General features: G+C 40.1%; 1 protein-coding gene across 1 annotated transcript in view; it reads right to left on the reverse strand.

Moving 5' to 3' along the window:
* Positions 1 to 4755: 4755 nt before the first annotated feature.
* Positions 4756 to 26321, reverse strand: part of LOC310925319 (chloride channel protein 2-like) — a gene marked incomplete at both ends in the record, with an annotated part of 151023 nt that continues 129457 nt past the window's right edge. The window contains 4 exons of the mRNA XM_083887242.1: positions 4756 to 4950; positions 8447 to 8533; positions 16075 to 16179; positions 20036 to 20074. Of these exons, the coding sequence (XP_083743368.1) occupies positions 4756 to 4950; positions 8447 to 8533; positions 16075 to 16179; positions 20036 to 20074 (426 nt within the window). The remainder of the gene's footprint in view (positions 4951 to 8446; positions 8534 to 16074; positions 16180 to 20035; positions 20075 to 26321) is intronic.

The raw sequence follows: 26321 nt of genomic DNA on the forward strand, positions 1-26321 counted from the left end.
CAAAGGAGGAGATGCATAAGGAGTGATTAAGTTTGTACCTGTGAAAGTCGCTATGAAATGTCTCGTATGTGGAAAATCGTGGAGAGAATGGTAGGAGTCATCAAATACCCAGAAAACAATCTAAGGGGATTTACACCACAAGGACTTCCTCATCCCCAATTTTCTGATTGGTGGATAAAAAGAGGAAGGAACATTCTATTCGAGCACAGCTCGAGTCACATTCGTCCATCCAGAATATAAACTGCTGCTACACTTGGTTTGTGTTACACCCTGTCCCTTGCAACAGCATGTTACTATGGTTACGTGTGGTTTTGTTTACAGACATGTACAGTGTAAATGTGCACAGAGTTCATCCAATCTTCTACTGCTTCATCCTCCACATGAGGGTCGCTGTGCCAATCTCTCTTACATGTGACACACACACACACGAGTGACTAGTGACTTGTGAAGCAGTTGTTTTCAGTGTAACTGAATCAAATCACTAGAATCAGTTAATTAAAAATATTTATTCTGGAGCACAGACTCCGTGTGACACAGCCACTGGACTGAGCAGCAGGGTTTGTGATGCCGCTCGTGATCAGCGGTGCTGTCTTTAAACACACCAGACTCCTCTGTTAAATATTGAGATTTTAGACAATTCCCTGGTAATTGTTAGAGATTAACCCCCGTTTTTTTATGATTGTTAAATCCTTTTAACTCATTTACAGTTTGGCTCGATTCTTGTGTCGGACGTGTCTGGACCACAGACTCCGTCTGATATAGTCACTGGACTGAAATACAGCGGCAGAGTTTATGGAGTTCGCCGCTTGCGATCAGCAGTGCTGTCCCTAAATACACCGGAGTCCTCTGATAAATATTGAGATTATAGACATTTCCCTGGTAGTTGTTGGATATTAACCCATATTTTAAACTAATCTACAATTCGGCATTGTTCGGCTTGGTTGGACGTCTCTTCTTGTGATGGCACTGGCCAATCAGTAGCCAGTAGTCTGGCGACGTCAGGCATAATACCTACTCACTGTGCTTGGAACCTTTACTAAAAAAAAGTACCTGGTACCAGATACTAGTGGAAACGCAACTTAACCGTGCCGAGGCGAGGCGAGGTGGGAGGCGGTGGAAAGACGCCAATGGGACAAAAATCACACACAGAGAGAATGTGCAAACTCGTACCTTGTACCGACCGTGTCGGAAGAGTGCTAACCACTACAGCCACCATGTGGTCGCATACAAAGTTGCTAAGTAAAACTCATATAATGGTGTTACACATGTAGTCAAGCTTGAGTTTCTATTTACGCTATGCTTGTAAACGTCTAAACGTCTATACATCTGCCCCCTAGAGGTAATCTGAAGTTCTTACAATAATACACTGATGGTGTAAATGGTCGAGGAATACAAATTAATATATAAGACTAATATATTAGTGTATGGTGGAAGTTTTCTATCATCATTGATGATCATTCTCACATCACAGTTACATTTGTTTCACTTTTCCCATCTGTCATTGTCAGTCTCCACCCTGTCAGTGTAATTTGCAGATCAATTTCTTAGTAGAAAATGTATCAGACAGCATGTCAAAAGATAAAAAAAATAATATATATATATAAAAAAAAACACAACAACAACAGGTCAGCATTTTAAGAAAAAAAATAAATCAACATTAAAAATGATCATGTGTCAAAAAATTACAAAAAACATTAAACAACAATTCAATACAACAAAGTCTTTTTTGTAAGACAATAGTCATCAATTTAAGATTGGTTAAGACATTAAATTCTGATTTTATATAACAGGAAATGTTTTAAATATATAAATATGAAAGCATTATCTGTGTTCACCCAAAGATCACATCCCTAGTTTCATTCAGGGAATTTGAAAAAAAAACCCATTGGATGAGAGGAAGACGCCAATCAAAGGGAAATAATCGTATGCTGTGAGTATAAAATAAGGTAAAGATAGTGTAGATAATACAATACAGGCACAAGATGGTGGACAACATCCACTCGTCCGGTGTTTATCTCTATCAAGTTTGTTTTTTGGCACATTTTGATCACATCAAACAAACCCACATGTGCACGTGCAAAGTCTCACTGTTCACTGAGTGTGTGTCTTTACTGTTAGTGGCGCAAAATAACACAAGACATTCGCAAAAAACAAGAAAAATCAATGTGATGCCTCGTCATGTCCTGAAAACAACAGGGAAGTCTAGTCTGATTAAAAGAAGCATTAAATAATAATAATAATAATAATAATAAAATAATAATAATACTTACAATATATAAGTATTATATTATCTGGGGTCAGTAGCTGAGATAAGTATAAAAAAGGAAGGTTGGATGAATGGATGATGTGATGAAGGAGAGGGAAAACAAATCAATGCTTGTTGACAAGCCTTAAGCATAACAGCACACATACATTTTTAAATACACAGTACTTATATATCATCTGTCATGTGTAGCTAACATCCCAGAGCAGCTGGTTCGGCAATGAAGTCTTCATTCTTACAGCCATCTATTTGCTCCCTGCTCTCCCTCCCTCCCTCACTTACTTCCTGTTCTCTCCATCCACCCAAACCTTCTCTGGAATGGTTATAATGAGCTATATATAGATAAGCAGAAAAACCTCCACACTGTGGGCACTGAGTGCGTCCCCCCTACAGTAAATGTTTGTGTGCAATACAAGGCTGTAGCTCAAGCATGAAAGCAGCATGCACATTATGAAAAAAGACCTGCGGCTCCTTCCTGCCACTGCCGACAGACATGTCTGCCTGTGTAGTCTGTATCCTAAGCCTGGCCATTAAAGCTCCAGTCTGTAATTTGTTTTTTAATACACTTACAACATAGGCATGCATGATATTTGACTTTTTGCTGATATCCGATAAGCAGATATATCAGGAGCAGGGACCGATAACCTCCCAAAATCCTCTTCACGTCAGGATAGCCATTCATAAATAATGTTGTCAGGAGAAAAAAATAATAATATTGCACTAGGAGTCTGGAAGAGGTTGAATTAGCAGGCTACCTTAGACTGCTCTCTCATCAAAGCTCCGCCCTCAAAACACTAATGAAGTGCACAGGTAGTCAGGTCACTTATGTTACATTTCCCTTAAGCAGCACAGTGCAATTTAACTTGCCACAGTACGGTTTATACTGATAAAGCCTCTGATTTTGGCTTGTGCATGGTGTGTGGGACAGATGGCGTTAGCTGTGTCAGCTAACACCATGTTACCCGCCAAGAACTGCTGTGAGCTGATTCACACAATACAATTGGAACTAGAACAACCTCGATCCCTCTCTATAAGAATGACACCCTTTGTGTTTTTACAACAAAAGTAGGGGGCCAAAAGGTGGGACGGATCATTCGCTTAGATTGCTTTTACAAATGTTTATATTTAAACCTAATTGTAACTAATTGTGTAACTTACAAAACTAAACAGTACTGCTTATTGAACTTGAGGTCATCGCCTCCATGTTCCTTGCATTTCAGCGAGAAGTCGGGGGGGAAAAGATCATGGACACAAAGTATCCCAGACTAGCCATTGTTATGTATGTATGTGGCACACACAAACAGTGTAGTAGCAACATGTCTATAGATACACATTAAACAGTTATATGTGTACGACAGATTTACTGTGAAACATATACGACAGAAGTGCAATTAACAGTAAAAAAAAAAAGAAGAAGAAGCTGTGTTTGTATGAAGGAAGCCATCTTAGAATCCTAACTCTATGTGATGTTGCTCCGAGTTTTTGTAAGACTTCAGGGAGCGTTCCCACAAAATAACTGACACGATCTTGGACAGGTACAGCAGTGAATCAGTCCATTTGGTCCACATGAAATAATGGGTCATATGTTTTACAGCAGTGCTAGGGCTACATACACTTGTTATTTACTTAGTTATTTATTATTATTTATTGATGGCTATGAGGGAGCGAGGAGGATTTGAAATAAAATTAAAGGCATTTTGGAAACAAATTACGGATTACAGCTTTAACTTTTGTACTACAGAGATAAGAAGTACATGGTAAACAGGAATAATGGAACCTTGAAAAGAAAGAGAACTATAAGGCTTCCATCCCTATACGAGTAAAACGCTTGACAGTGAATTAAATTTACAGTTAAAAACCCAGACTGCCTGATCAGTCACACAGTTAATTATTCAGGCTGACTGAGATGTGTTCGAAAGGCAAAAACAATAATGGTAAATCAAATATTTATTTGCTACCTCCTTCGTCACGTACGTTCACATTTTCTCACCTCATACATTCACACTTGCAGTACACGCATACAGTCTTCTTCCTTGTTGTCACTGCTGAATTTCATTTCTGTGCTCAAGTGGAAGACTCAATCAGAAGAACTTTGATCTTGACTCTGAAGATACACAAGAAAAAAAAATCCCTTTTTTTTGTCAAAAATTTCAGCCTATTCCCAGTCTCCCTCCCTATTCCACATTCGCTCTGCTGTAGGTTCCCCAAAGGGAAAATGAACACATGGCACAGGCTGAATTGTGTCTGGCTTGATCAGTGCAAGGTTTGAGGAGAAAGTTCTAGGTGATCCGTGAAGAGAAGGGAGAAAGAGAGACACAAGTATTGAGAAGGCTGGTATAGCAGTAGAACTATTTCCAGAATTAAATATTGATCCTAAGCCCTGAGGATTTTTTGCATGTTTGTGACTTTGGGGGATTAAAGACCTTAATGCCTCACTTCTCCTCCTCTTCCTCCACCTGCTCATCTTCTTCCTTCTCCTCCTCCACATTCCCTCACTGGGATTTCTCTTCAGACTCAGAGGACGTGGGTTCACGGGGCAACGACATGCTTTTGTGGCGGTCCCACAGCTTGTGGAGCTCAGTGGCCTCGTTCTCACTGCTGCTGGTGCCACTGTCCCGGAAACTGGCCAGAGGAGGACGCACCTTCACACCTTTGACTGTCACAGAGCCCTCAATGGCTTTACGGAGCTGCATGAGAAAAGAAAAGACAGTTAGTTAGTTATTTTGGGTCACTTTTTCAACCTCACACTTCCAACACCAAAGTCCATAACGAAAATCCAGGAAAAGGACATAGAGATGGTGACATCTTACAAATACCTGGGTGTTCACCTTAACAATAAACTGGACTGGTCTGATCATGCTGCTGCGCTCTACAGGAAGGGTCAGAGCAGACTCTACCTGTTGAGGAAACTAAGGTCTTTTGGAGTTCAGGGAGAACTCCTGAAGACCTTCTACGACTCAGTAGTGGCATCAGCCATTTTTTACGCAGTGGTCTGCTGGGGCAGTGGCATCACAGCCGCAGACAGGAAGAGGCTGGACAGGCTGATTAAGAAAGCCAGCTCTGTCCTTGGATGTCCCCTGGAACCAGTGGAGGTGGTGGGAGAGAGGAGAATGGCTACCAAGCTATCATCTCTGATGGACAACCTCTCCCACCCCCTGCAGAACACCATCGCAGCACTGGGCAGCTCCTTCAGTCACAGACTAAAACATCCAAAATGTCTGAAGGAGCGTTATCGCAGGTCGTTCCTCCCTGCAGCTGTTAGACTGTACAACAAGTACTGCTCTAAGTAGACCCCCCACACACACACACACACACACACACACACACACACACACACACACACACACACACACACTCCTCCCTCCATGTGCAATATACTGTTAATTCTCATTGGTGTAATATACTGTATATATTTTTTCATAATGTAAACTTTTTTTGAAGTGCAATATATTGTCATTTTTCATACTGTCAAATTTTTTATACTGTAGTTTTCTCATCAGTGCAATATCCTTATCCTTATTTATTATCCTTATTTAATAGCTCAGCCTTGTTTCCGTACACTATAAATACCATGTGCATACTGTGTATATTCTGCAGACCAGTTGTAATGTACATTCTATTTTTAAACCTATTTTTATAGTCAGTGTTAATATCTTTATATATTGTACTTTATAGATTCTATTTCTTTTTGGTAATGCATGTTTATTATTTATTATCCTTATCCTTACTGTCTTGCTGCTGTAACACTGTAAATTTCCCCACTGCGGGACGAATAAAGGACTTCTTATCTTATCTTATCTTTACATCACGGCACACAGGAGGTTGTCGATCCACTGCTGCCCTATCAATAGGGCAGATTATTTTCTTACTCTGGTGTTTGAAGTCCTTTTTTCCATTTTAAATAAGTGACACAAACATGGCAGCAGTAGAGCAGCAGTGAGTAAGTGGGGTACAAACGTTTCCAGATGGAAAAGGTAGTCTAATGATTAAATAAAGCATCAACTATATAGATATATTGATAGACTTAAGCAGGCATAGGTAAATATTTTGTTAAGTGGCTGTTGGGTGGCACCAGTGGAATCGAAACTTCTAAACCTGACACTGGCCTTGTTCCACAGTGTCAGATAATGTCACTAGTTGAGAGGTTTACAGTCTGATCCACAAATGCACTGTGTTCCATTTCAAAGTAGAAATCTATTTTATTATTATACAATAAGGGGGTGTTCATGGTCAGTTGGCAGTGCATACTAGAAAGTAAGGTCAGAGTGACTGTGACTTTTACTGCTGCTTTACAGAATGAGAGAAGATTGAAGAGGTCCCTGCGTATGGTCATTGCATATCCATTCCTCTCTGCTGCTCCCCCCTGCCACCTACACACAGCAGCACCATGAGTGGATATGCAATGACCATACGTAGGGACAGACCTGCCTCTGCCACAAGTCTGGAAATGTTCAAAGTGACACTTAAGTGGAGGAGATTAAAAAGTAGCTCAGACTGTACGCCAACAACAGTTTGGTAAGTTATACACAGGAAGTGAACATCAGATCTGTGACCGCAACCTACACAAATCACATGGTCCAGACTTGAACTATGACCTGACATTAAAAAAAAACCTCCTCTGAGATTTTCGTGAGAAAGCACAGAAGCCAATTAATTATATTTCAGATAAATCCAGATCGTGAAATCTCCTCGGACACAGATCTGGAACATTATGATTCAGTGTAATATACTCAAAGTGGCAAATGGTTTGTATTTATATAGCACTTTTCTAGTCTTGATGACCACTCAAAGCTGCTTTACACTACAGTTTGCCATTCACTCAAACTTTCATGCATCTATGTGCAGCACATATTCTATCGCTCATTTTTCACATCCATTCACACACAGTCGGCACAGTCGTCATAATGCCTCAATCAGATCCAGTGAGAAATAGCATTCTCTAATCAAACAAAAAAGCCTTCCTGTGATTCCTCCCTTTTATATGGACCTGAGAGGCTTTGATATAATAGCATGTCTGTCTTTGTGACATACTGAGAGGATGCACTTTATCTGGTTTGGCTGATTTTTGCCTGCTGGTAGAATGCAGGAAACCAATAAACGAAAAAGTAAATGCCAGGGACAGGGAAGCAGCACTGCACTTAGCAACAATCCACTTGCCACTTCCTGGCCAATTCACAGCGAATGAGTGATTTTCAGTTGTTTTTTGAGGCTGTGCAGATGGAAAGAGTGGGAGTGGAGTGGAGAGCAGACAGGACAGACAACAGAGAGAGCAATATTAAGCAGCCTTTTGCCTGTCACAGTACATAATAGATAGAGGGAGGAGGAGGAATCAGCGTTGACTGAAAGGTCCAGTGTGTGTGTCTGTGTGTGTACAGTATGGTGACAGTAGTCCTCATGACAATGGCAGTGATTTCACGGCGACAAAAGCAGGGACAATTCTGCGTGTATAAATAGCGACACTAACGATTGCACACACAACAAAACTGATTTGGATTCAAGTTAAAGCGGATATAGACCGTAAACAATTAACAATTATCATTGCTTTTGGGTGTGTAGCTGCATCATTACCTTGTCTATGAAGCCCTTAAGTTTCATAACAAACACTTCAGCCACTACTTAGAACGCAGGGTTTTATTGTTTTCTTGAGCTCTCCCAAGGGGATCTCAAAAGTGCCTGCTAGTTACGTACAGTAACCATTCCTCTGAATGGTTCCTCCTGCCACTCCAGAGCTGCATCAACTTCTAGTTCTGTTGCTGCTGTAAAAAACAACACTGCACATCTTCTTAAGGACTCAATGTGAAGGAAAGAGCAGTGTCAACTGTCCGTGATGGATTTCAAACATACATTACGTGTATACAGGTTTGTTCTCCTGTGTAGCATGAACTAACGCCAGCTAAGTTGTGGGAACGTAAAACTGTTTACACAGTCATATTATGGGGACTTGTCTTCCTTGTGGGGACAAAAAGCAAGTCCCCATAATGTAAACGACTACATTTTAAGGTGAAGATAGGTTAGGGTTTGTGTCAGGGTTAGGATTAGGCAAGTAGAAATGATGGTTAAGGTTAGAGTAAGTCTCCAGGAAATGAATGTAAGTCAATGCAATGTCCCCTGAAGTCATGAAAACCTCATGTGTGTTTGTGTCCATACATTTATGAAAAAAGAAAATAATACAAAAACACTTACTTCTTTGAGGGAAACCACCCCAATGAGGCGTCCAATGCTGGTGACATAGGCGTGATCGAGGCCCAGCAGGGAAAAGATGGTGTGCGTCTGTGGGTGAACAGCAGAGGTGGTGGAAAGAGTTAAAAATGGAACAAACCAGAGACAATAAAGAAAATGAGACTCGGTTAAGGAAACGCATCACTAACTTCTATTATCCAACAACGGCAACTTCATTCACACCGGCTTCATTTAACTCGCCGAAAACATTAACAGTAATAGGACATGATCGCTTTGGGAAATGTAACACAGGGACATTGAGTGTGTCGTAGCTGTAAAGCAGCTGTGGTAGTTTGCTCTGAATCAGAGTGGGATAAAGGAAAAGACAGAAGAGGATCATAGACCGAAAAGCCTTCATTATCATCACAACATACCATCTTGTATGGAATAGGTCTTTATGAGGGCCTGAAAATAACTAGTTACCAAATATGGATGCATCAGATAACAGCAGCAACATGGACTTTTTTTGGAGATTCACTTTTTAAAGCTGACAAATTGCTACTACTACAACTACTACTAGTACAACAAGTACTACGTTAAATCTGACAAACTCCTGAATCACAAACAAATCATGAGAAGAGCCAATTTATGAATAATATCACATTTCTGACTATTTTCACTGTCCTTTCTGTAACACCTAATATGATTTTGGAAAGACAAACCAGCTATGTTCTTCCTCTGTGTGCGTGGGTTTTGTACGAGTTCTCCTTTCACCTCCCACAGTCCATAAACATGCAATACGAGGATTAGGTAAATTGGACACTCTAAATTGACCGTAGGTGTGAGTGTGAGAGTTGTTTCTCTCTATATGTGTCCCTGTGATGGACTGGTAAAACTATCCAGGGTGTACCCCGCCTATCGCCCTATGTCAGCTGAGATTGGCTACAGCACCCCCCCCTCCGCGACCCTCACATGGAGGATAAAGTGGTCAAAGATGGTTGGATGGATTACTACTTTCTATTTCATCGTATTTATTTTGTCACACCGTCAGGACTCTAGAGTGCGCAGGTGACCAACAATATTTTTTACAAAGGTCACACTGGTGCATCTTACATATCATATGTTTACAAAGGATGATGTCGTAGTCAAAGCCAATCAAAGCCATGAAGGGGCGGGTCTTCTCAGGTCAATCTCTGATTTGCTCAAATTCTGCTCCCTGTGTGTGTGTAAGAAATAGGCTAATTGTAGTGGTGTATGCCATACACCCCCTACCAAAGGGCCAGGATTTCCATATAACGACTTTATTCATGTGCAATGATATTATGTATCAACACTGAGTAATTTGGTTTTCAGGCAGTTGTATTGGGAAAGTAAAATATAGTAAAATTCAAGTGTATTTTTAGGAAATTGAGCTGCTGGTCTGGTAACCAATGATGCTTTGAGTGTGTGTATCTTTTTTATGGGGTACAGTAGGCTAGGCTCGATGGACACTTAACTCACGACAGTGAAAGAAAAAAATACTACACCTTATTCTACTTTACAATCATTTAATAAGTATGATTGTATATGGGAAATGAGTAAACTGCAACACTTTGTGACAGTGGTGAAAGCCACGTGTTGAAAAATGTGGCTCCACCTACATTTTGTGCTGACTACTACTTACTTATCACAACTACTACTACTACAATTGATAATACGTTTATAATATGTGGCACATTTAGAAACACAAATGCTTTGACATACAAAGCAAGTGGGGAACATAAAGAAGAAATACAGTAACAAGATAATCAGCGTACAGAAACAGAAAAGTAATGAGGTAAGAACCAATGACACAGAACAGGCAACAAAGACAAATATTGCTCATTATCAACTTTTACAAGAAGCTCGAAGCATCTTGTGTCCTGGTGTTAAATATTTCATCAAAGGAGAAGAAATTTGTGAAATTATGATTTTGTGTAAAAAACATATCAGACACAAACTGCAATATAAAGATTGACAGTGTAACATTTAAGTGTGTTTATTCGCCAGAATGTTTTAATATACTTTTCGTAATTAGGTTTATTTGAAAGTGTATTTGTTTTAAAATGAAACCGTCTTAGATTTAGCCATCATGTGTACTTTAAGTCTGGGCTTTGCATTAAGGAGGATACTGTGCTTCTACAGAGTATACATTTTGCAATTTTTTAAAGAAGAATTACATTCTTTCTTCTTTTTTTTTTTAGTGTAAAATTGATGTGTAAGTTTTAGTATTGATGTATAGACTTCAGCTGCAGACTGTGAAAGTGATGACCACACATTAACCCGACAGCTGTCTCATGAATAAGGCCAAACGCAGGGTGGTGTAAAAGCACACTCTCTTGTATTAAAGGGGGACATACAGTTTGTATTGAGGATGCTGACACCAATCTTTATCATTCACATTAGTTTGGTTACAGGACTCTAAAAAAAAAACCTTCACGTCAGCCTAAAGTGATGCTTTACTTCCAGCTCCCAGACAGTCTTGTATCTGTATTTATTTTATGTGATTCATGGAAAAAAAAACCCACAAGACACATTTAACAAATCTGAAAGATTCTGTGAATGCCGAGGCTGACATAGCGTCATTCATGTCTTTCTTTGAATTTAAATGTGTTTTATAATTTAAATTGTTGAAAATAAAAATTGCTTTGTATATACTCCCATGCCTCACTACTCTGTAAATGCTGCTTTACTCCATTTCCACAAATGATTCATTAAAGTTTAATCTTCACAACTAGAGTTACTGTGGACGAGCGTGGCTGCACGTAGCTGAAAGTGTAAGTGGCAAATCAGAAAAAGGGCTGCAGGAGAGATGCCAGCTGGACTTTTTGTTCTGGAGCCTTTTAGTGAGTAATGACACTTACTGCTGAGCCAGAATAGACATTTGGGACGTTTGAAATTGATCCCAGTGTGTGGAAGTTGTGCCAAGGAAAACATAGTTAAGTGTTTTTAGGCAAAGGCCTGTTGTAATGTAATCTGTCACCAACAAGAAGATACTTTGGCTTTTCTGGGGACAGTGACGGCTCACTTCGATTACAAAACCAGTCTAACCAGTTTTAGAATTGGCAGTAACATCGTATTGAGCGTTTGACACAACAGAGTCAGGGATTATGTGTATGTGGTCTTAAGCCAGTACCAGTCTCCACAATCACACACTGCAATATTGAAAGAGGATATTGGGATGATTATTCCAAAATGCAAAACATTTAGTGTTACTTTCTGTTTATTTCCTTTGTGCTGTAAATAATACATTGTCTCAATTAAGACACTGACTAAATATAATATAGAGGTGGTATAAAGTGGTATTTGATAAATAATGGAATAGTGGCAACAATAAAGCAACTCTGTTGCTTGACAAATGTTATAACTGTCACTGTCGCGGCAGCAGGTCCTGCCCCTCTCCATCAAGCAGGCAGCCAGATTTACTGTTCACCACATATGAACAGCAATGATTCACAACAAACAACATATAATTTACGACCAGCAAGAAATGTGTTTTATGAGCAGAAAAAAGAAAGCCAGAGGCTCGACCAGACCCGACTCATTTGCATATTTTTTTCGGCCCGACCCGTTGAGAACTCTAATGTGAGCTGTGAAGGAGAGGTTGCTGTCAAGGATATCACCCAGACTCTTGACTTTGAGGGACGGGTGAACAGTGGAGTTGTCAATTGTTAGTGATGGGTTTGGAAAGTGTGGATTTGGAACCAATGGGGACTAATTCAGATTTATTGGCATTTCATTTAAGAAAGTTGTGGGAAAATTAGATTTTAATTTCTTGTAAACAGTTGAGGAGGGAGGAGGAGCGGTAGAGCTGGGTGTCACCCGCGTAGCAGTGAAAACTAATACTAATATACATTTAATACAAGTATTTCCAAGTGGGAGGAGATAGATGATAAAAAAAGAGGGGCCCCAGGACATAGCCGTGGGGCACACCACTGCTGACAGTGGAGGGGAGGGATTGGAAAGATTTTAGTTGAACTTATTGATTACGACCAGAGAGGAATGATCTAAACCAGGATAGGGCAGTATTATTGATGGCAATGGAGGCTAAATGGTTAAGGAGGATAAGATTGTGTCGAAAGCTGACGTGAGACAGAGGAGAATGAGCAAACAGAGTAAACCAGGAACAGGCATACTGTGACCCATTGTCTGACATTAGCCGCTCTGGGATCCCATGTCAAAGATGTTCTTCAGGGCTGCTATAACTGTGCTTGCTGTTGCAACATTAAGGTAGGCAACCACAATGAAATGGGAAAAATAATCAACCACAGGTTTTTTTTCTTGTCCCAGAAGAAAATATCTGTACCCACAAGTTGCCACGGTCTCTCAGGTACAGGAGCAGTCAACAGGGGCTCTCTCATAGTATTGTTCTGTGTTTTAAGCATGTGGATACGTTTTCTGATTAATGGCAGCAGAAAGCCATGCCATTCACTCTCCTTACATCTGCAACACATGTTGGCTCTGAGATTTCCAACATGGCCTTGACCTTGCCTGGGTCTGGGTTAACCCCTTCTGTAGTAACCCAGTGTCCAAGGAACTTGATATTGCTCTTGGAGAAACTCACATTTCTCTTTATTCAATGTCAACCCTTCATCCCTCAGTATCCTGGTGCAGCCTGGCATCATGCCCTCCAGCAATTGTGTTATCCTCCTCTGAAAATGCTCTGAGGCAGAGGATATTCCAAATGGCAGCCTATTGAAACAATAGCGACCTAACGGTGTGATGAATGTGGTCAAGAGTGCGCTGTCCTCAGTGAGGGGAATCTGCCAAAAACCTGATGTGACATCAAGCTTAGTGAAACCTTTTGGACCTGAGAAGTGTAACTAGCATGTGATCAATATATCGCAATTATAATTGCAATTATAAATGTCCGGCTGTCCAGCTAGCTTCTTTAGCACTTTTCTTCTGACCCGCCAACGTCCCGTGGAGGTGCACACTTCCACATTTTCTCCCGTCAGGTGATTATCCTTCTCATTCCGTCGATGTTACGTTACTATTATAATAACCAGGCAGACAGTGAGGATATCGTGTACTTTACTTAGTCAGTTAAGTTCTGGGAAGATCTTACAGGTTCAACAACAAATGCCCTGATTTACTGATGCCTCCTCAGTTAACGCCTTACACAACACACACTTACACTAATAAAACCTACATTATCGGCGCGTAAAAATATTGCGATATTTCACTATATCATTCCCCCACCTCCCACTAGATGGCAAAACACACAAACAGCTCGCTGGATTCGTCTATACTGAAAGTAACCCCCGGGTCAAAACCCACAGAAATGTTTAAAAGGCCCAACAGAAAAATGCACAATAACACGAAGAGTAAACAGCACTGGATAGATGGTAGCCATGTACACAGAGTCCAAAAAGTAAGTGAGTGGGGCTCAGATGTGGAAGAATAACTCATACCACAGTGGTGGTGGGTGGTGTTTAATATGATGAGAGAGAGATTGTGCAAGGTATTGGCTTTTGGCTGTGTGCATTGGAGGGAGGGGAGCAAGATGGATTGATGCAGGTCCCTCTTTTAAATGTTTAAGGAGTATTCACACAGAAACCCAGAGGACAGGCGAGGGAGAGTGGGAGTGAGGTGGAGCAGGTGCCATTAAGAATGGAGGACATTAGGCTCTGCCACAGCTGCTGGCAACCTAGACAGTCAGCAGGTGTGTGTTTGTGTTCATGCTTGAGAGGAAGTGAATGTTTGAACACTGTGTGAGAATGTGACTGTGCAGAAGAAAGTCTACTGAGTTAAACACAAGTTTTAAAGAAGTGAAGACAGAGTCCTGTCCCTGAATCCAGTTCAACATCTTACTCAAATGATATAGGAAAGAAATAATCTTACAGTTAGGGCTGCAACAAATAATTAATTGTTAATCCAGTACTAAATTAGTTGTCAACTGCCACGAGCTCACACTGATCAACATTTTATGGACCAAACATTTAATTAAAAAAATAATAATTGACAACTTAATTATTTATGAAAATAATTATAAGTTGCAGCCCTGCTTACAATACTAACCCTGCATTTCCACCAGACGCGCTGCGGAGTGTCTCAGCAGCGTCCCAGAAGCGTCTCGCCGCGCCGCACCGCACCGCTATCGATAGGTAGCAGTTCTATTTTTGCCGTTGCCGCTGCTGAACCTCATAAATTCCAACAGAGCAGTTCGCACCAGACAGGAAGTGCGACACAGACTCAAAGTAAAACATTTCCGCCCCCCTTTCAAAATAAAACACAATACGCAGGTCATAAAGCCTGTCACAACTTCACATCAACATTACGTCGTGACCGGTGCTACCAGGTCAACAGTCAATTAATCAGAGCGTCTCGGAGAGTCATAATGTACGACGAGAGACTGATTGTTGGAAGTGGAGAAACATAAAATCATTTATGACACCAGATCAACAGTTCTTCCACGTCGGAGAATGAAAAGAAGCTGTGTTGTTGTTGTTTCCTTTATACACACAGTCTATCGCAGGATCTCACAAACTCGCGTCCGTTCGAGATTATCGCGCGATCTTCCGTGAATACCGCTGGCTCCCAAGGCACCGCGGCGCTGCCGTTAACGGGCCCGGTGGGGATTGACGCTGGGGAGAGGACGAAGCAGAACCGCGCCGCTGACGTTCCGCGGCTGTAACGTGTCCAGTGGAAATCCGGGGTAATGTGTTACAATTTAAGGGAGAAATTGAAGATTGCCACTAAAGACTCCTCTACTCAGCCCTCTCTTCCCCAAGAGAGTGAGGGCACTACGGTGGCCTTCACATACAGAAAGGAACACATATGCCAATTGGTCCTTGAGATGAGAATTATCCCATTGGTACATATATTTTAAGGTGTTATTAGTCACATTTCTATATCTTAAGGTCACAGTCATGTAAGACTGTGTTTGTCTTTGTTTGTGTGGTAAACTTCTGCTTCAAAATATGAAACTCTCAAGCTGGTTTGTCCATTCAGGCTGCTTTTGAAACATGGCAGCTCAAGATAGTGGACTTTGTTAAAGCGCAAGCCTTTACCATAATTACATGTAAAAGGCTTATTCAAGGGCTACACAAATGTTTTAAATTTACTGTGATTATAGGTAATTATTATTATTCTGTGGGAGAACATTCATAATTCATAGTTTATATTTTGTGTCTCATTTGACAATGGTCCATAATGTAGTGTTGTGTTGTTTGGGTGAACAAACTGAACTGAAACAAATGTTTCATCCCACAGTTCAGCTCCTTTGTGACTCAAGTGAGACAGCAGCCAGTGGGCAGAGCGAAAGTGATTTGTTCACTCACTGCCTCCTCCGAGCTAATGGCTAATGTAGTCAGGTGTCTGTGCGAGATGTTTTCACTTACAAAGCGAGAACATAAACACACAGTCCAGATCCCCGTTTTTTCCAGTAAGCACAAACTTAAAGCGTTAGGTTGACCCGTAATGAGAGGACGGTGTAGAGACTGAGCGATAAGTAAGCGACTAAGAGATACATGTAGTTAAGTTATTGCATTTCGAGTCAATGTGCAAATGCAAATCCTAAAAAGATGTGAGCAATGAATCTGAATTGAAAACGACAGGGAACAATGTGAACAGAAAGGACTGCATACATTCACACCAGTGTGGGGACACAAGGGATGAGTTTTCAGTCAGACCTTATGCAGCGATGTGCGCTCCACCAGCTGGAATGGGGCTGGGTCAATCTTGCAGTTGTTGAAGTTGACCTGCTCATCAAGCTGATTCTCTTCCCACTCTGCAATCTGTAAAACATACAGGAGAAACATGGACGTTACTGAGTAGGAACAAAACATTTTCAGAAAGCCTTCTGATACATGAATAATTGGGTAATGAAATAAGCTGCATCATTTCCACCTGACATCTGTATATATAGCTCAGTAGTGATGTCACTTTATTTCTCATTGTCTTGATATTGAGTGTTTGTTTTGGCAGCTTTCGAGTACCGTCTCAAATGACATACCCTTAGAAAATGTGCTGTGTTCTGAAGCGTTTGCCGCATTCATTGTCTGCATCCGTTTTGAACACCCTCCCGTCATATTCATGACCTGTTAACTCTAGATTTTCTGAAAGCTCCAAGTTCAGGATGTCTTATATGTTGTCATCATGTGTTCCACTTCCACAAACACAACAACAGTATGAAGAAGCTCTGTAGTGTTCGAGAAGTAGTTTGAAGCATCCAGCTGAAGGAGATTCGCTGATTAACTTCCAAGGAAAACGCTACCATAGCAAATCCTTCTCTACCTGAACGCTAAACAATCAGACTTTATTTGCACAGCATATATTGCATATAATTATTTTGAAGGTACATCAATTTACAACAGGGTGAATATCGCCTCTGTCAAAGCCTGAACAGGTCTTCATCACCTGTATTGGCACTGTGGAAAAAAACAAAAACAACATTCTACTTTGGCATATGTCACTGGACTGTCAACAAATGCCCTCCACTGTGACATACCGTATATTGTATGCCAATTTTTACTAACAATACCATTTACAAACTGTGGGGGGAACCCGAGTGCACATCTTACATTGTGCCACTTAAACATCTAAGATATAGCTCAAAGTGCCTCACATAAGAGAAACAAAACTTGATGCATGTCAGAAAGTAACGATATTAAAATAATCCCATTCCACCTTCTCACAAATCACCTCCCTCTGATACACAATCAATGGGGCAAGCACTGCCCTGACTGACTCTATAAATCATACGAGACCTAAGACATGAAGAACAGAGAAGACGGTGAATGGCAAGATCAAGCAGCGACGTGTGAAAAGAAGTGACATGGCATATGAATGATTGGAGAGGAAAAGGGTGGGATGGAAAAAGAAAATGTGAGGCATGTGTGGCTGACAGAGAGGAAATGAGAAGTGCTGTTGATGGATGAATTATGAATGATGTCATAATCCAAAAATATAAGACTCCAGGGAGATCTGTCCGTCTGGGGTTATTGAGAAATCTGAAAAGCAGAGTGTGTCAAAGTGTGATGACATCCCACGCAAGCTTGAGTTGTACAAATGTAGGTTTCTGAAGATGAAGCCCAAATATACAATTTCCAATCATAAGGCTGGTCATACACCATTTTTCTTATTTTCTTGGGCAGAGTTTACAGTAGAAAATATTTTTGACGGCCAATGTCCGAAATAAGGGAAATTATGTGCAAAAGCATACACACGGCTCGGTCCAAATGTGAAAATTCTACATTTATGTCAGTTTGCGTCCTCGTTTCATTGAAGATGGTGTCTTAGGGCTGTTTCAATTCGGTTTTGGAGCGAGAATCCGCATTCGGCAGTCATTTCTGATTTCCCCAAAGTCCCTTATGACTGTTTCACAAGCAGTTAGGAAATTCAACCCTCCATAACCACACAGAGCGGTCATCAGTGGCGCCACAGCTCGCTGCTCGTCCGAGCTACAAATTCATCGGTCTACATCGGTCACATGACCACATGATGACACGGAAAAATTTAAAATTAAATAAAAGAAAATGTACATGTTAAAGAAATTATTTTATAGTTGGACATAAAAATGTCACAACCCATGACTTAGTCTCGATATTAATATGGCAGCAATGGAACACTTTGACTTTGACTTCAGTATTCACAGTATAGTGATGATGGTCGTGTCCTCCACCACCTCCTCCTTACACAAAAAAGAAGAGATTTCCCAACTTCAAGATTCAAGGTTATTTTTCAAGATTACTTATTTGTCGTATGCACAGTACACTGAGCAATGAAACTCTTACTCTGTAATGTTCATCCACTCTTAAACTTAAGTAAAGGCAAATAAAAGAAAATAAACGACAAGGAGAGCTTCAATGTGTACAAGATGCATTTGCATTTACAGAAGGGGAGGAGTCTGGGAGAACAAGCCTTGTGCTGATTGGACAAGAAGGTGACAAAAATTGTGGACCAGTATGGAAAGCACGGACTAAGAAAGCCAAAGGCAAAATTCGAATGTAGTAGCTGGAGTTTGACCAGTAGTTCTCCTTTGTGGGAATCAGCATTAGCAGCTGATCAAAAATGTTCTATAGGGATGCACATATTTTTTTGGCCAATTACGACTTCCGCTTATTCATGGAGTTTGACATGCTGAGACCGATTATAGCTGATTCCGATTTAATTTTTTCAAACCACTTTACAGCACACAGACATAATTTATTTTATATATTTTCTTTAATATAAATTCTAACATAGAAATACAACCAACTGTTGTCATGTAAAGTCTGTTATAAGAAATGGAACTTATAAAGCATGTGTTGTTACAATACTGCATAGCACCACAAAGTGGTGGCGCCTGCTTCCTGCTCCGTGGTCATCCCAAAGAAGGAACTCTCAGTAACGAGTTGGTGCTGGTTGTACTGTCTACGTCTTACTGCTGATGTAGTTAGTCAACGCATTGTCGTGGAGACCTGGCTTTGTATGGTCTATGTGAATACTGTAGAATAACGCTGTCGTGTGGAAATGCCCACTTCTCTGTCTGTCGACTCTCTGAGCTAACTTGCTATCTGGAGCATCTGCTAACTTCTAATCCCGTTAGCCTCTCCACCTGCACCAGCACACTTTACAATATGCGCTGCACACCATTTATCATGCGGCGCATAAGTGCATTTGACTGGCAAAAATCAGCCTGTGCATCTCTACTTTTCTAATGGGAAAATTGACTTCAAATCGTTTGCCCGGCCACACCCTCACTAACCACCTGTCAAAAATGACATCTACACAGCAGTTTCAACATGAAGAATTGGCTCAAACCTGTTGATGAAGGCTAACATGAGGCACATACTGCACCAATTTAGCTCACTGACCCTTAAGATATGTCTGTACTTTCCAAAGTTCCATGTCCAAATGTATTCTGCTCATGGAGAACATGCCTGCTGTTCCATTCATACTACAATGAATTCCTAAAGGATCCATGTGTACCATCAGAGACATTAGGTGGATGTTGTCATTTATGTGGACATGGAAATTATGATTGGTATTGAATGACAGCCCAACATGCATATATTAGCTTTGTGTCCCAGTCTGTGAAAAATGAAAGGGGCCATATGTAACAACTGTGGCCACTAGCATTTAAAATGCTTACTGTGATCCAGTGTCATAATACTGTGAATGTTGTTCTCTCTCCCTTCTCACAAGACTTGGGACTGAGGAATACCTGGCTGTCGAAGCTCTACTAAGCTGTGTGACTGGGACATTGGCAGTGGGTGGCGCAATAGGCCAAAACACAAACTGAAAACATAAAGCAAACTGTTTGTACAATTATTGCCAGTGAGGCCAGTATTTCACATGTCCTGAACATGTTTCCTTCATCTCTGATGGTCATTTTGTCAATTAAAGGTCCAGCGAGTAACATTTAAAACAATATACTGGCACAAGTTTAACATACCCATTTGCTGAAATGCCTTTTTGGTACTTTTGGCAAGGGCCTTGTTGCATCTCAAATGGACAAACCAGCCAGAGCATTCCTTTGGCATTTTAACACATTCTAAATCTGTGGTCTCACCATTAGCTGTCACTGATTGTTACATGCTGGACCGTTTCATATGTTAAATTTTTCCATAAAGTAATTTAAAACTAATTATAACAGATTCTCTCGCTTACCTCTCTGATGGTCATGTCATCTTCTACATCACCATCATCCTGCAAAAAGGGAGCAGAAACAGTGCAGTTAGTAGAGTAAAAAACACATGACTAAAATCCGCATGCATGAGCAGTGATGAAACAGCTCTGTCCCAAACTTGTATTTGTTCTTTCAAAGTGTGCCCTTAGCACTGAAAAGAGACATAATCACCAATGCATCACATCAAGTGTTACATAATGGCACCATGTTGAAACTGACGGACAGGCATGGAATGAAAAAAGTGACTACAGTACATTTAATGAGTGTGGGGGACGTAATGCATGAGATGTCAGAGCACATGGTCATTACACTGATGGATCTGTGGGGAGCTCATGACTCATAACTAAAAGGTGACAAGTTTTGAAAGTGGAGTCAAACTAGCAACCAAACAGCAGGTGTTCTCACATGTTTTGTGGCCAGCGACTCCTGACAGGGATGGAATTTTCCTAGGACCCCCTTCATAACATAATTATTGGCTTATGAGGGTTTAATTGAGGGTTCATTGAGTTGCCATTGTGTATGAAATGTTCTAATAAAGCTGCCTTGCCTTAATGGAAGAAACTAAATATACTATCCATAAGTGTGATGAAATGAGTGTAGAATCACTTTAAAATAAAAACTAATTGGTTTTGGAAAACAAGGGTGAAGGCCTTCCCCGACCTAATCTCGATGCATAAACCAATAAAGTAGAAAAAGAAAATGACAGGGAGTGTGGGAGATCAGAGAGAGTTGTGACTCCCTTTTGCAGCTATAACAGCTTCCACTCTTGGAAGATTTCCTCAAGATTTTTGAAGTGTTTCTATGAAATGTTTTGTTCGAATCAGGAGGACGTGAATCTACTGTCTGTGTGTGTTCGAGAGGGAAAGAGAGAGAGATGCACATTGTGTGTGTGTGTGTGTGCGACCCAGGGGCTGATGGGAGCACTGAGCTCATTTATCCTTATCACTGTGAGTGTCTGACTTGGTAACCCTAGAAACTGTAACCGCAGGGTAGAGGAGATGTGTCCTACTGTAGCATTATTGCAGGCAAAGGCCAGTCATGCCTGCAGTCGGCACCATCGGGCACACACGCGCATGACCACACGGAGCACTTCATCACCGCTGTCAAGTCATACTGATGATTCTGCTTGTCACACATCATAAGGGCACTCTGAATGTCACACACAACCACTGTTGTTCCAGGGGCAAAATGTAAATTAAAGAAAGATGGAAAGATCAAATCTGTGAGTGTAATTTTGGCAGCAGATTTGGCAGATTTTTTTTTAAGACCGACAGTGAGAGATACTGAAAGAGAAACAGAGAAAGACACGGAGAGAAAGACGGTGTGTGTGTGTGTGAGAGAGAGAGAGAGAGAGAGTGGGACTGTGCATGTAAAATAGGTGCTTTCAGAAAGATTAGCTGCTCTATTAAAAGAGTAAATCTCTGCTTCTGGTTCCATGAGTAACACATATGTGTGTGTATGTGTGTGTGTGGAGTGAATAAACTTTGTGAGTCTACATGTGATTGACAGATAATTCAGAGGAACTGTGTTTGCATAATGTAAATGATATTTGAAAGAGTGTGCAAGAGTGTGTTGGTGCATGTACTGGACCAAATAAGGCAAAAACCTACTAAACTAGTTGTTAGAACTAATATTTGAATCGTGGTTGTGTTATGGTTAGAGATAAGGCTTTGTTTAGACTGTCCAAATGCATGAAAGTCAATTTAGTGTCCTAAGAAGAATAGCTGCACAAAGCTGTGTGAGAATGTGTGTGCAGTTTAGCACCAGAGTGCTGACAATAGGCCAATGAAGCTGTATTGCTTGTAGTGCTGTTTCTGTGACAAGACAAATATTATAGAGTTCCATTGCTCCTCCTTATCCTACCTCCCGCGATCCCTCTATCTCTCCCTCCTTCCTCTTGCAGTGAACAATCTTTAATTCCATCCGGTGGCCAGATCATCAATGGCAACAATCCAAGACTGGGTCAGCAGGAAACATAAAATCTACTGCCAAACACTGAACCACTACACTCACAAACCATAGAACTGTGTTGTCAGCTAATGTACAAATCAAAGATCCTCCTCTTCAGGACAATCCCTTCTTCATTCAGGATACAGTAGATACAGTCAGTAATACAGGGCAACATTTTTACCTGAACAACAATCCATCATATTTATTTTACCACAGCTCTCAACACATGCATTTCATCAAGTTCACACACTCACACGTCACAAGGGTTGGGTATCGAAACGTGGTAAAAAAATAGGGCACCGGTCCCAATGTAAACGGTAGTAACGGGACGGAATAAGAAGGGACATTTCGGGGCCTCATTTTGGTGCCTGGCTTGTTTACTGCTCCCTGGTGTTCTGGCGTCAACTTGTCACACTTGTTGATCAGAACTGATAGTGAGAGCATCAATGGAGATGCGCAAGGCAAAACGCTCCAAGGTTTGGCTTCATTTCACGTCTAAGGATGCAGATTCTGCGACATGCAACAGATGCCATAAAACAATTGCATGCAAGGGAGTCAACAAGTCCAATTTGATGAAACATCTGGCGACAAGAGCAGAGCAAAGCGCGGTCATGTGGCGTCTCGGGAACGACGCTACTGTCAGGGTTATATGAAATCTTTATGAGAAATGTAAATAAATGAAGTCGTTTACTTTTTTTAAAAATATTGCGTCAAAGCAGGTTATAGTTATTTGTCGCTCAATAGCATTTCTTTTAAAACTTATTATCGATGTATTTAACCCATAAATAATCTAATTTCCCATGTACCACTTCCTACTGTAGATACAGCAGTCATTTCTCAAAGTGGGAGTCTATGGACCCCCATGTGTTTGTGAGGTGTTACAGTGTGTCCCTAGCAAAAGAGTGATAATTTTGATTCATATATCAAAATAACTTTTTGCTTTTCACTTGGCAACTACAGGGGTGCTTGTAAGTCCAAAATGTAAAACATTTAATGTTGCCCTGTATTACTTTAAAGATGGTAAAACTATTTTTACACTTTTAAATTTAATTGAAGGCAGGGCTTAGCATATTGTATTAGGTTTCTATACTTCAGTTCTATTCTCTGCTCATTTTAATCAAGAATAAAGAATAATCCCAGTATTTGGTTCATTCAGAGACATTTTTCTCATTTCTGTCAAGGTTCTGATATTTGTTCATCTGTAAACTCTGCTGTTCTCCCGACACAATAGAAGTGAATTAAACCTTATCGACAGAGTTAGATTGCTTCAGGCACAGCATTGCAGACAGTGTCTTCTCCAACTTGCTGACAAAGCAGTAGATATACATCAACAACACAAAGAGTCAATCAGAGAATCTGAAAGGCTTGAGATCTGAGTTTTGTTCAAAAACTACTTGAGCAACTGAATGAAACAATGTTTTCACCAGGTTTGCTGGACATCATTTCCTTTGAAGTTATTCTTAGGTAATTTGAACTCACAGTTTAGTGTGTTTGCTAGCTGACATTTTCTAATTAAGACTGTACATATTGTCTAGCGTTAAAGCACCACAAAAAAACACTATTACGATATGCACAATGATAATTATCTCTCAACTGATCAACTTTTTATAGTCAAGTGAATCATCAAATACTCATGCCCATCCCGAGTAAATAAATAACACAGCTCTGAAATATCAGTGAGAAGTTAACATGAATTAACATGTTCTGTGTACTGTGTGTGTGTGTGTTGGAAGCAGCTTGTACAACTATGTGTAAACATATCTTATTTTAGCATCGCCATCATCATCATTAAGACCCTGTTCTCTGATCTCTGTTGTCTGTATAACTGTTTCAATTACAAAAGACACCATCTCATTTATCTCTCATGCTTATGCTCATTACAGTAATGTCTGTTCTAACTGCTGTCTGTGCCACACGTTGCATGGTGCAGTTGGGGAACATCGCAACAGCAATTATTTATCACTCTTGCAGGCAACGCTTACTTTGCTTATTGCTTTCACATTCCATTACTGGCCTGTCTGTGTATCTAATTGGATCGTAGAGAGTTTAACACAGTCGTGAAATACCAACATTAATGACTTTGTGCAGACTACAGCGGGGTGAGCATTAATGACCCTGTGCTGTGAAACTTGTGACATGATGGGTCGTGTGTCTTAATGATAATGATATGCTACTGCTGCTATTATTCTGGGAGCATGTCTGAGTTCACTTGGCTGTGTTAGACCATCTGTCAAAAGCACAAAGTTTCCATTGATATACTGAAATGTGCAATTAAATTCTCAGCCTAAGAGTACCCGAGACCAAGCATTAAATCTGCAAACAAATGTAACAGAATGACTGACTCATCTGTTCTACTTAAGTTCACTCAGTCATGTGTATCTCTTCTCTGTGGTGTGGAAATATCCAGCAAATGAAAGCACCATCCAGTCTTTAAACTATTCTTCCTATCAGATAGAACACTCAATCTTGAAGATTCAAACAAAAATTCATCCCAAGAGTCATATAGTTCTTAAAAAGTCCACCTTATGCCGGGTGTACATTGTAAAACGTTCCAAGAGGAAAGACAACCAAAGCGAAACAATCAAAGCAATTTCTTTGGTTGTGTAAAGATGGCCGATTATACAGTCTAACAACCAAAGAAGTCTTAAGAGAATTGTCAGAACAATCTTCTATGACATTTTATCTTCTATATTGACTTGGGTCATAACTAGATCAGTGCTTCTCAAACTTTTTGTATGGGGAATCACGATTTAATTAACTATTCTGACCCCTTTCACAACATAAATCATGTCAAACATCGAACATTATTTTGAACAGGTAAACCAAACACTTCTAAGAGTGAATGACAATTTAATTGCATGCATTGTTTGCATTATTTAAAACATGCATTACAAGATTAACACATAAATCGTAAGGTAAAGGCTTGAAAAAAAATGTTAAACCCTACTTTCCATGTCACACAATATGATTTGTAATGAGCTAATGGAATTGTTGAAATCATCTGTGGAAGACATTACATGAAAGAAAACTTTCAATTGCAACAATTAGATCTTAAGTCTTCGATTATTCGATTTGCTAGTTAAAACCACAACTCCATGCCCTATAGAACTACATTCAAGGAAGCATACATTGGTACATGGTACATGTGGTACATACAAGTCTTGATCTATAAGGACTTTGACAGATGACACAAAAAACACTACATAACTACAGTACATTACTTTGCATGGATTGTATTTATTAATGTATTCCGTTTTTTGCTACCTTTGTCAAATTTTAACCTCATGTCAGGATTTTCATGTGGTGTCTTTGGAGACTAAACAGATCTTATTGGTCCATATCACAACATTATTACTTGTTGTATCATCAACTCCAAAGCAGGCATTAACTCAACTGGTGACCACATGAAATGTATGGAATTTACTAAATACTAGGGATGGGAATTGTATCGGTCAGAGCAATATTTGTTACACAGTTAGAGAAATAATGTCTTTGAAATGCTTCATAGCTCAAAAATGGTTTGAAATGACTGGATCAGAATAGTATTGATATTGGTAGATACTCTACTGAATACCTTTATTTAGTAATTGTTTTGTGTTTGGTTCTTTGGAATCTGCAATGCTAAAAATAAAGAAAAGGTTATGATATTGGCATTTTACAGTCAGAAGATGTGTTGCTTAGATGGAAAAATGCCTAATGGTTCTAACATTTAATATGTATTTGTTTATGTATTTAACTCCTGGAAGTTGCTAGGTATAAACTTATAGTGACAACGATCCAAGACCTACTTTAGTTTGATTGCACTTTGATCCCACAAGGCTGATCTTCGGAACAACTCCTGTTGAGCACAAAAATATTGCTATAATTTTACCCCGACGGCACTACTGTATAAACCATATTTCAGCATTGGTCTTTACACCAGATGGAACCAACAAGTCTTTCTAAACTGCAATTAATGGAGCGACAGCAGTTACCGTGCTATGTTCTATGTTGTACATAGGTGCTGTCCCCACATTAGCAATTCATGATAGAATGTCAGTATTGTGCACCTGGATGTAAAAGTCCATTGAAAGTCAAGTAATTGGTCTTAACAGCTCAGCTCCAGGTGTCACAAAGACTTGATAAAGAAATGATATACTTCAGCTCATCAAACCATTTCTCGAGCAATTCCTGCTTTCAATTAACATTCTTTAACAAAGCTTGACCTGACTCTTAAAATTGAAGTTCTGTCACCAAATTCTTTCAGTAATTTGACAAAATGTATTTGTACATAAATAAAGATTTCTTGTTATTCTCTTTGGACAGTAATGGTGAAAC

Source organism: Microchirus variegatus (assembly GCF_963457635.1).
Source record: "Microchirus variegatus genome assembly, chromosome: 3".
Lineage (NCBI taxonomy): Eukaryota > Metazoa > Chordata > Actinopteri > Pleuronectiformes > Soleidae > Microchirus > Microchirus variegatus.